General features: G+C 30.6%; 1 protein-coding gene across 1 annotated transcript; it reads right to left on the bottom strand.

Moving 5' to 3' along the window:
- Window positions 1-4133: 4133 nt before the first annotated feature.
- On the bottom strand, window positions 4134-7379 carry LOC147410589 (uncharacterized). The gene is made up of 3 exons (XM_086443651.1): window positions 6613-7379; window positions 5361-5813; window positions 4134-5280 (listed from the first exon to the last, which is right to left on the bottom strand). Exons 1-3 carry the CDS (start codon window positions 6967-6969, stop codon window positions 5182-5184), a joined length of 909 nt encoding a protein of 302 aa, XP_086299777.1. The 5' UTR covers window positions 6970-7379; the 3' UTR covers window positions 4134-5181.
- Between the last annotated feature and the right edge of the window lie 4473 nt (window positions 7380-11852).

Here is an 11852-nt window from a genome sequence, read left to right on the forward strand (position 1 = left end):
TTAGTGCATTCTTTCTTTACGTGTCCCGTCTTTTTACAGATAAAACACTTGGAATTTTTCTTGATATCAACTTGGGGAGGTATTTTACCTTTCCTTTTCTGATTAGTCTGAGATTTGCCCTTTCCTCGCGTAGTCAGCATTGCACTCTCACCCAATTCCATCACTAGTCTCCTTTCCTCTTGAACACACATGGTCATAAGTTCATTAATTGACCATTTGTCTTTATATGTGTTGTAAGAGATTTTGAAAAGACCCTATTAATGCGAAAAGGTATTTAAAATGTAGTGCACCAGAAAAGGACTCTGACATTTCAACCTCGAGATTCTTTAATTGAGCCACAATATCTCTCATATTCATGATGTGCTCGCGTACACCTTTGACACTAGTGAGCCTTAAGGATGAGAACTTCATGATTAGGGTACTTGTGAGTGTCATGTTTGAAGTGATGAATTGATCATCAATGACTTTTAGTAAGTCCCCAACATCATCATGCTGATCTACAGAATTACGAATACTAGAAGAAATTTTTGTCTTAATGACCATTACACTGAGGAAATTAGATCGCTCTCATTTTTCATAAAGCATAATGTTTGCTGTAAAACTGGTATCAGAAATTACAGGTGGTTCATCTTTCCTAATAGCATAGTCAATGTCCATCCACCCTAAGTAAAAGAGAATTCTCTCCTTCTATACTTTATAGTTATTACATTTTAATTCAGGAATATCACATCGAATATTAGAAAAATTCTCATTTTGTGAAGTTGCATAAATTAAAAATTACATATTTATGTTAAAATTGAGACCTAAATGAAAATTTCATATTTTACCAATGTAAATCATGCTTAAAAATAAATCTAATGACATAAAAATTATCAGTGGACTAAATCTTTAATTTAATAAGATTCATTTATTATTTATGATAGAATATATCAAAATATTTTACTTAATTCATAAATCTTAAGGATATATTACGATATAGTTTGATATTTTCTATCTTTGATTAATTTTATGATAAAATTATCAAATCATTTACTTAATTCATAATTCCTGTGAGTAAGTTATAATTAATTTAATATTTTATCTTAATTAATTATTTAAATATAATAAAAATTCATGTAGGATAAAATTTATTATATTAAAAATAATTAGCTACAATTAATGTCTAAATTTATTTTATGTGATCTTAATTAATTATAATTTTATTTAATTAAAGATGATGTGGCTATTCTTTAATTAATTAAAATTATATGAATCACTCAGACATTATTTCTTTTATGTATAAAATTTAAGTTTTATGAGAATATTCGTATATTGCATAATTTAACTATAATTAAATGTATATTATGTTAATCTTATGCACTTAATTATTCTCATAATAAAACTTAATAAATTATATAATTAAACTTAATATTATGTAAAACAATATTTTAAGTATAAATATTGCATAATTTAGAAACTATATACTATGCATATCATGTAATTACATGCTTTCAAACCATATATACTCATCCAATATTTTGCATAATGCAAATATGAATATAATTAATTTAGGTTTTACACAATTTTAATTAAATTTTATTATAAATTGCATATAATTAAACAAACAGAATATTATGTGCATAAATAAATAAATAAAAAGAGTAAAAAGTAGGCATGTTTCAAAATAAATGCCTAAATATTTCTAGAATTTATTTATTTTAAATAAAATAAAATATTTAAAATAACCCGATTTCGATTCGATGCAATCGAACAACTAAAACCAATTCGAAAATCAATGGCTGAGATAAAATAATATCAAGACAGAGTCTATTCAGGCTCTGATACCAAATGTAAAATTTGAAGATCGATTCTCTAAAATGCGAAAATAAATAAAAATAAGAATTGAAATTTGAAAAATACCAAAAAATCGTATGAAAATCATCCGTCTAGCCATTGACTCTCACGCACTCCCTTTGTTATTTTTCTGTCTCGGTTGACACTTCCAAAATTCAGTTTCACTCTAATAGATGGTTTAAGACTGAAGGAAAGATTAAAAGAATGAGTAGTTTTAGGACCAAACAGATCTATCTATAATTGAATTTGGCCAAGGCTTCCATCAAACACTCATCCACATCTCGATCAGTTGCCACCAATCAGATCTATTCGTGAGTCACGTTTCTTAACTTCAAGAAATGTGTTGTTAAAGACATTGTGGACCACTAACAAAGCTCCGAAAATCAGAGGTTTTAAATTGTCTGTGAGAATTGGGGTTTACATCCCAACCCGTCATCCTCCAACAGAAAAACTAGGGTTCTTCCCAAAACCTATATTCTTCAAGCCCCTCCTTGGCTCCAAGCACTATTGACGATAGTTGCTCAATTTTGCATAGTAGAAAAGTGAAAATTATCAAAGAAATAAAGCTGGAGATTCTTAAAATAAAAGGAAGAAACAAAGAGACAAATCATTTCTTGTGATAAATGTAGAAATAGAGAGAGAGAAAGAGGGTCATGTTCTCTCATCTTCTATTGCTTCCCCTTTTTCTTTCTTCTTAGAGATTAGTGCCCATCATTTCAATTATTGCATTGCTTCTTTCAATCACAATCGATTTCTTGATTTGTTTGATCCAAGTAGGAAGTGATCATTCTCGAAGAATAGTAAAACCCTAACAATAATCCCTTCTTCGCCTTCCTCAAGATTCTTGTTCATGTTCTCTTACAATTCCATAGATCTTCAAAAGTTTTTAAGATTAAAACTTTAGTGATCTCTCCGACATTCTTGGTGTCAGATGAGATGAGATCGGTTGATTAAACTATTAATCAGATTCGGATAAAAAATCATTAATTTGATTGGATTAGATCTTGATCATATCTCAATAAATTTGGATTAATAGTGGGTTGGTATTGATACGGTACCGAACTGATCCATTGCCAACCTTGTGAGACATTGTCTTCAATAGAACAACTAAAAACATAACCTATTAGGGAATAGAAACTAGGGGTACCTTGGGTGGATGGGAAGGTAGACCTAGGCTCAGCTCAAGTTGTATAGTCCTCAACTCATGTGCATCTCAATTTGGGGATTGGGGTGGATCTCATTAACCCAGGCTCAACTCGAGTTTAGGTTTTTAAAATTGGGTTAGGTAGTTTTAGGCGGGTTGGGCGTGTTGGTTGGGTAGGGTTCATTAAACAAGTCTAATTTTATTTCAATTTAGAAAGAAATTTTATTTCTTAAGTAAGAAGGTATTAACATGACTTTAAAACTAAATAATAAATATAAAATTACTGTAAATATGTTTATATTTTATTATATAGCCATGGGTTCAAGTTGAGCTAGGTTACCCAAATTTTCAAACCGACCCCAACCCAAATCAGCCCAGGTTGAGTTATTCTAAGTATGGCTCAACTCATGTTCGGTACACAACTCGGTCCATGCTTGCCCATCAATAGTGTTGTACCCTGGCTAAGCCCGGGCTAGCTCGCCCGCCCAAGTTACAGCACTAATAGGGACGACTTTACAAAACACCACATCATCTGGGCTCTGTTCGTTTGGGCCTAATAAGTTGTAGCAATTTGGATTAGCTTGTATAAGCAACAATTAAACCAACCAAGGACAAGAGTTGGGCGCTTAAGTAGCAACAAGCCACCAACAGAGCTGAAGAAGGTTAATGATTGAACAATTCCAGCCATTCAAGCTTAATAGATTGTTGAAGTTTTCTTAATCGTGTCTTTCTTGATGTTGAAGAAGATGATTCAGATTGGGATCTGGGAGAAAAGATGAGTTCTTTGAGGTGTTGTATGATATTGAATGTAAGTAATTTGATCAAATACCTGACAGACATGATTAATGAGCTGACGGAACGTGAATTAACAAGATTGATCTTTCAAGAGAAACTAAGCTTGGATAATATGATAACAAAATGAAACAAGACAGATTCTTTTAATTGATTAATTGCAATAATCCAATAGGGTTTATATAAAAAATAACTAGGCATGTCTTAATTAGAGATAAACTTCATGTCTAACAAATCTAATCCACATCTTAAGAACTCAAATCTTATCCTGATCTCTATCAATTACATAGCTTCTTATTTTAATACATACCTTTAAGAGATATTTACTAAAATGTGATCAACTTTAGATGGTAAATAATCGGTTGTAAAGCTTGCAATAGAGATGCAGAGATTAAAATTAAGAAATGGACTTTGGGTAAGTCGAATTCGTTCCACAGGGACAGTTTGGATTCAAAGATTCAATCGGATAAAAGTCCAAAACAGAATTGGAAAACAGATTTTTTTTTTTAAAAACAAAATTGATTTGTTGCAAATTAGAAAATGAAAATTAACAATAGAAAAGAGAAATTGAAACTAGTGAGAAAGGGTTTAGAGAGCTCAAGCCTACCATTGCAAGTCATCAAAAATGCTAATTAATGCTAAATATGACTCAATCCACGTAGCAAGTCATTGCTCGTGGATCGGAAGATGATTCGATGTATCCATTGATTGGAACCCAAAAGTATCCATGAAGATCTCTGATTTAGGCAAGATTATCCGACTTATGCTTCCATTCATCACAGAGCATGAGTGTTCTTGAACTTATCTAAGTAATACTCATCAAAGCTTGAATTAGAAGCATGAGTTAGATGATCTTATCATGAAGAGATTCATAGATTTAACATTAAACACAGAAATATAGAATTGAAATAACATGAGTAGAATGAACTTGCTCCGGCATCCTTGATCTCTCTAAAGAGGATCTAGCCGATCATCGCAAGGATCATATTGCAACAATAATAAAAGTAAGAAGATGATAGATGGAGAAGAGAATGTAGAATAGTGTTGCAACTTGATTCCTTCCTTGATGATCTCTCAAAAGAGTTACAATTAAGCTAATGGATTACTCTTGATGTTCTCACTCCTCTCAAAAGCTCACCAAAAGGAAAAATTACAGAGAATTAAAAGAAGAAACTAAAGAAAATTATAGAAGAAAAGAGCCTAAGAGGGACCCAAGAGGGGACCCCTTCTTTGAAATCAACCCTCAAATTTATAATGTTTGTATTCGGGTAATCGGAGTGATTTGGCGGATAATTCGATTCGAATGGCCCAATCAGTTACAACTACCGAAACTTCTGTAAAAATCTCGAGGATAAATTCCTCGAAATGACCGCGGCCCGGTCTTGGCTAGCCGCGGCGCGGTGACGTGACGCTCAAATCGATCGAGATTTTTCTGGAAACTTCCTTTTGGCTCGCATATTGTAACCATAGTTGTTTCGCGATTTAATAACTTCCACGTGCGCTTTATTTATCTACAATTAACAATAAAATCTCATTAGCTCTATTAATTTGGATAAATGAAATAATTTTGCAATTATTTAAAGGAACTAACATTTATGCAATGGTAATCTTGTTCAACTTCAAATATTGGTAATTCTTCTTCTTCTTCTTCTTGTTCAAGTATTGGTAATTCTTCTTCTTCTTTAACTTCAAATATTGGTAATTCTTCTTCCTCTTCAAGTATTGGTAATTCTTCTTCTTCTTTAACTTCAAATATTGGTAATTTTTCTTCTTCTTGTTGTTCAAGTATTGGTAATTCTTCTTCTTCTTCTTCTTCAAATTCAAATATTAATTGAACATGATGAAGAGAGGTCTGGGTATTCAATTCTTCCAACTTGGCTTCCAACAAACTTGTGTCTTCATGTTTCTCGATTAATGCAAATTCAGACATTTTTGAGCTTCCCTGAATAGTTCTACTTGATGACAATGATGATTCATTGACCGCATAACCATAATGCTGGACCGAAGGTGGTGTAGGCTCAGAGCTTCCATCAGAAATGGTGGTCTGTTGTAATCCAATGAATACTTTCTCAGAATATGGTCCCTTTTGGGGGTGACTTACTAGAATAAAGCTTAACATTTTTGGAATATTTTGGCCTACAATCAATTCATGAATCACAAAATGTAGACGGTAGCCTACATCTGGTTTGGTGACATTAATATTGAAAAATATTAGCCTAAAAAAAGGTTTGATCAAACGAATGATTGGGAGGAGAGTGTAGTCTCTAGGGTTCCAAATAGAAATAGATCATTAAAATACATTTGCCAATCCCTATAAAACCCAATGTTTGAGGATGTGCACCAATTGCTCTATGAAATTAAAAATATATATCTTTGAGATTTTAGATGAACAATTTGGCGAATTAACATTTCAAAACTCAGAAATTCTTCTCAAACATAATATCTATTGAATATGGATACAATTTCAATGAGTCAGAAAATGTATCCCAAGGGAGAAAATCTACGGTCTTTGAATATGGATACAATTTTTGAGAGTTTTTGAATTAGAAAATCATCACTCTTATTATTATGAGTAAGTCTAGTTTTTCTAACTTATAGCAAGATTTCAAATATTTCTACGGGTCGTTGAGCTCACCCCGTGGCATCAACATGATCCAATTCGCTAACCCATTTGAGATCAACGACTGGAACTTTTACTAAATTACCTGAAACTTTTCCAACTGAATTGGGGAATTCAACCTTTTTCAAGTTCTGATCGAGGATGTGGCTTATATATATAAATATTAATTAATTATATGAATCCTAATTATTAGATATATAAAGTATTGAAAAAGAAATCATACCATTAAAGGATGGCGATACAGAGCAAGTCCGGTGCTGGCCTTGAAACTATGAGAGTAATTGCGGTCCTCAATATAGTGATTGGGGACAAATTCACTGTTGGCCGTAAGATTATATGAGTTGAGCTCCGGAATAAGGTGGTTGCAACAAAAATCACTTTTGGCCGTCAAACTAATATTTGTGTCGTCTTCCATATCCTGATTATTGGGGTAAATGCCAGATTTTCTGTTTTTTGTTAGAGCATCCATGCTGTCTTCCTTTAATTCACTATTGATTCTTAGACGATCCATTTTGGGGACTTGAACATAGTGATTAGGATGGTTCAAGCCTAATTGACTATTGATTCTTAGACGATCCATTTTTGGGGACTTGCAAGCTATTTCGTTACGAATTCTTTTATAAATAAAAGGCTCAATCTAAAATGAACAGAATCCATACACTTTAGAGGTTGAGAAAACCAAACAGGGAGAAAATAAAACAAATATATATTCAACTATTCTGAAATTTTACCATAAAAGAAAAAGAAATTACGCCATGAAGAAGAGAATAATCTCAATAATATACTAAAGAACTCAGAAAGTGCAGATCCCAACAATTCTAAAAGAAGTATATGGTTAAAACAAATATTGAACTCAAAACATTGTAATCTAAAGATACCCTTCAATGTAGCTTTTACCTAACAAGATATATAGGAGCAGAAGAGGTCGGAGGAGGAAGAAGAGAGACCAACACTAACCTGGATCTGGATTGGAGTTGCTTCATATAGTTTTAAAAATCCTCGAGTCGGCTCAACACTCATTCAATTTGACTCAACTCAATTGGATTTCGGGGTGATTCGGTCTAAAAAAACAAAAAAGAAAAAAAAACAAATCAAGTTGGCAATTTGAAGAGTTGAATAATAAATCTTAAGGTTGAAGAGGAGAAAAGATATTTAGATTGAAGAGTAAATCTCAAAATGATGGTTTTTCTTACGTATAAAAAAGTAAAAAATAATGGCATTTTAAGATTTACTCTTCACTATAAAATGGAATGGCATTTCAGTAGAGGATATTTTTAGTCATTAAAATATTTTAATTTTGAGTTGGTCGTGTCAACTCCGGAGTTCTTGACTTGACTCAACTCGACTTTTTGAAATTTTGAGTCAAGTCGAGTCGAATTTTAATATGTGACTCTAAGTTGGTGGAGAAAAATTAATTTATGAAAGTCAAACAAAGAAAACGAATACGGGTTCGTTTTCTTGCTCAACCAGATAAAATGAAAAAAGTGGGTATGAGATTCGTGAGTGGTAGAATGTAGAAAGCGGATTTTAAGTTCATTACATTGGCCACCACTATCATATTGTTAGATTTCAGAGAAATTACTTAATGGACCCTCTACCTACTATAGAGTTTTCTTTCATTCCGGGGGGGCAATTAAAATATTTAGTTATTAAAAAAAATTTGTTATCTAAATTCTCCTCAACTTAACAAAGATTTTGAAATACCCAAAATATCGTTTCTCACATCTTTTAACTAACCTGAAATTTTTAACTGTAATTGTGACCCAATTCAACTATTTAGGCCAGGAAATGACAAATGGAGAAACAATATAATAATTCTGGATATTTTGCAAAGATCTATTAATTGACTAAGTGATGAGCTATTCCGGTCAGTTCTTCATGAATTAAACATCCTATGAACATAACTATCCTAAAAATAAATCTAATGACATAAAAATTGTCTGTGAGCTAAATCTTTAATTCAATAAGATTCATTTATTATTTATGATAAAATATATCAAAATATTTTACTTAATTCATAAATCTTAAGGATATATTACAATATAATTTGATATTTTCTATCTTTGATTAACTTTATGATAAAATTATCAAATCATTTACTTAATTCATAATTTATGTGGGTAAGTTATGATTAATTTGATATTTTATGTTAATTAATTATCTATATATAATAAAAATTCATGTAGGATAAAATTTATTATATTAAGAATAATTAACTACAATTAATGTCTAAATTTATTTTATGTGATCCTAATTAATTATAATTTTATTAAATTAAAGATGTTGTGACTATTCTTTAATTAACTAAAATTATATGAATTACTCAGACATTATTTCTTTTATGTATAAAATTTAAGTTTTATGAGAATATTCATATATTGCATAATTTACCTATAATTAAATGTATATTATGTTAATTATATGCACTTAATTATTCTCATAATAAACGTAATAAATTACATAATTAAATTTAATATTATGCAAAACAATATTTTGAGCATAAATATTACATAATTTATAAACTATATATTATGCATCTCATTTAATTACATGCTTTCAAACCATATATACTTATCCAACATTTTGCATAATGCAAATATGAGCATAATTAATTTAGGTTTTACACATTTTTAATTAAATTTTATTATAAATTGCATATAATTAAACAAACTGAATATCATATGCATAAATAAATAAATAAAAAGAGTAAAAAGTAGACATGTTTCAAACTAGGAAAAATTATAAAAAAAATCCTAAAAAAATATAATTTAACAAAAATAATATAATTTTTGAAAATTTATAAAAAGGACAAAAATCCGGCCATTAAAGGGTTAATTTCTTCTCTTTCCTCTTTCCTTCTCGTGAGTATTTAAAAAAAATCGATTTAAAAAAAAAAAAACCAGCCATTAAAGGGTCGATTTTTTCTCTCTCTTCATTCATCTTTCCTCTTTCTCTCTCTTGAGTATTTAAAAAAAATTGACCATTGAAGGGCCAGTTTTTGTTGCCACAACGATTTCTTTAATACTTTAATTAATACAATTAGAGATATTCTATTGCCACGCTAATTTTTGCGAATACATGCCTTATTTCATTAATAAATCATCAAAAAATTAAAGTACATTTTGCGGTGAGATTAGCAAAAGTTAGTGTGGCAGAGAAGCTCTCTAAAATTATCTAAAAGAAGATTGAGATCATAAATTTTGAATTTTGGTACTCTTACTCATATCCAATAAGATTAAGATCAAGATCATTTTATCATGAGATCAGGATCTTTTGATTTTGATCTTATCATGAGATCAAGATCTTAAGTTTAATATCTTGAGATGTAAAATAATAATAAAAAATTTTGATTTATTTTAGTGAGTGAAGAAGTTGAAGAAGAAGATGAAGAAGTAAAAAAAAAATTGTTCTTTTGGAGAGAAGATAAGAGAAGAGAGAGAAAGAAAGAGTAAAAGGTGGATGAGGGAGTAAAGGGTCGGTTTCTTCTCTCTCTTCACTCCTCTCTCCTCTTTCTCTCTTTTGAGTATTTAAACAACAAATTGAATTTTTTAAAAACAACCGGCCATTCAATGTCCGATTTTTTCTCTCTTTTCTTCCTCGATTTTAATAATACAAATTTATTCCCTCATCTACTTTTTACTCGATTTCAACAACACAAATTTACTCCCTCATCCACCTTTTTCTCTTCCTTTCTCTCTCTTCTCTTCTCTCTAAAAGAATATTTTTTTTTTTATTTCTTCATCTTCTTCTTCAACTTCTTCACTCATTAAGATAAATCAAAATTTTGTATTATTATTTTACATCTCAAGATATTAAACTCAAGATCTTGATCTCAAGATCTTATGATAAGATCAAGATCATAAGATCCTAATCTCATTATAAGATTAAGATCATAAGATCCTGAAAAAGAAAACGAAATTAGGCCATGAAAAAGAGAATAATCTCAATAATATACTAAAGAACTCAGAAAGTGTAGATCCCAACAATTCTAAAAGAAATATATGGTTAAAACAAATATTGAACCCAAAACATTGTAATCTAAAGATACCCTTCAATGTAGCTTTTACCTAACAAGATATATAGGAGCAGAAGAAGTCGGAGGAGGAAAAAGAGAGACCAACACTAACCTGGAGTCGGATAGGAGTTGTATCATATAGTTTAAAAAATCCTCGAGTCAACTCAACACTCATCCAATTTGACTCAACTCAATTGGATTTTGGGGTGATTTGGTCTAAATACCTATAAAAAAATGAAAATAAAAATAAAAAATAAATCAAGTTGGTCAAAACCCTATTTTATTTGTGAGTTAATTTGAAGAGTTGCAATAGTAGATCTTAAGGTGAAGAGGAGAAAAGATATTTAGATTGAAGAGTAAATCTTAAAATGATGGTTTTTTAGGTATAAAATAGAATGGCATTTCAGTAGAGGATATTTTTAGTCATTAAAATATTTTAATTTTGAGTTGGCCGTGTCAACTCTGGAGTTTTTGACTTGCCTCAACTTGACTCTTTGGAAATTTGAGTCAAGTCGAGTTGAATTTTAAAATTATAATAATATGTGACTCTAAGTTGGTGGAAAAAAATTAATTTATGAAAGTCAAACAAGGAAAACGAATACGGGTTCGTTTGCTTGCTCAACCAAGATAAGATGAAAAAAGTGGGTATGAGATTCGTGAGTGGTAGAATGTAAAAAAGGATTTTAAGTATATTACATTGGCCACCACTATCGTATTGTTAGATTTCAGAGAAATTACTTAATGGACCCTCTACCATATATAGAGTTTTCTTTCATTCCGGGGGCAATTAAAATATTTAGTTATTAAAAATAATTTGTCTTCTAAATTCTCCACTTAACAAAGATTTTGAAGTACCCAAAATATAGTTTCTCACATCTTTTTACTTACCTGAAATTTGTAACTGTAATTGTGACCCAATTCAACTATTTAGGTCAGGAAATAACAAATGGAGAAACAATATAATAATTCTGGATATTTTGCAAAGATCTATTAATTGTCTTAGTGATGAGCTATTCCGGTTAGTTCTTCACGAAACATCCTATGAACATAACTATCCTAAAGAACACAGAAAGCACAGATCCCAGCAATTCTAAAAGAATTATTATATGGTTTAAACAAATATTGAACCCAAAACATTGTCATCTAAAGATACCCTTCAGCGTTTGTTTTACCTAACAAGATATGTAAGAGCACAAGAGGGCATTGGAAGAAGAGAAAGCAAGACCAACCTGGATCCGGATAGGAGTTGCCTCGTATAGTTTTAAAACTCGTCCAATGGGCTCGAAACTCATCTGAGTTGACTTGAATTAGTTGGATTTTGAGATGAATCGGTATGAGTACTCGAAAAATCAACTTGGAGATTCAAATTGAAAATTACATATTCGAGTCAGAGGCATTGAGACAATAATTAAATTACATTTTTTTCCCTCAAAAAGCCTTATTTTCTC

This window comes from Akebia trifoliata, chromosome 1 (genome assembly GCF_017979445.1).
Source record: "Akebia trifoliata isolate Shusen 1 chromosome 1, ASM1797944v1, whole genome shotgun sequence".
Taxonomy (NCBI): domain Eukaryota; kingdom Viridiplantae; phylum Streptophyta; class Magnoliopsida; order Ranunculales; family Lardizabalaceae; genus Akebia; species Akebia trifoliata.

Coding starts and splice junctions, on each gene's coding strand:
- LOC147410589 (XM_086443651.1), bottom strand. CDS start 6,969: ATGGATCGTCTAAGAATCAATAGTCAATTAGGCTTGAACCATCCTAAT. Junction 5,814..6,612: donor TGTATCGCCATCCTTTAATG/GTATGATTTCTT, acceptor GGATTACAACAG/ACCACCATTTCTGATGGAAG. Junction 5,281..5,360: donor AAGATTACCATTGCATAAAT/GTTAGTTCCTTT, acceptor TGTTAATTGTAG/ATAAATAAAGCGCACGTGGA.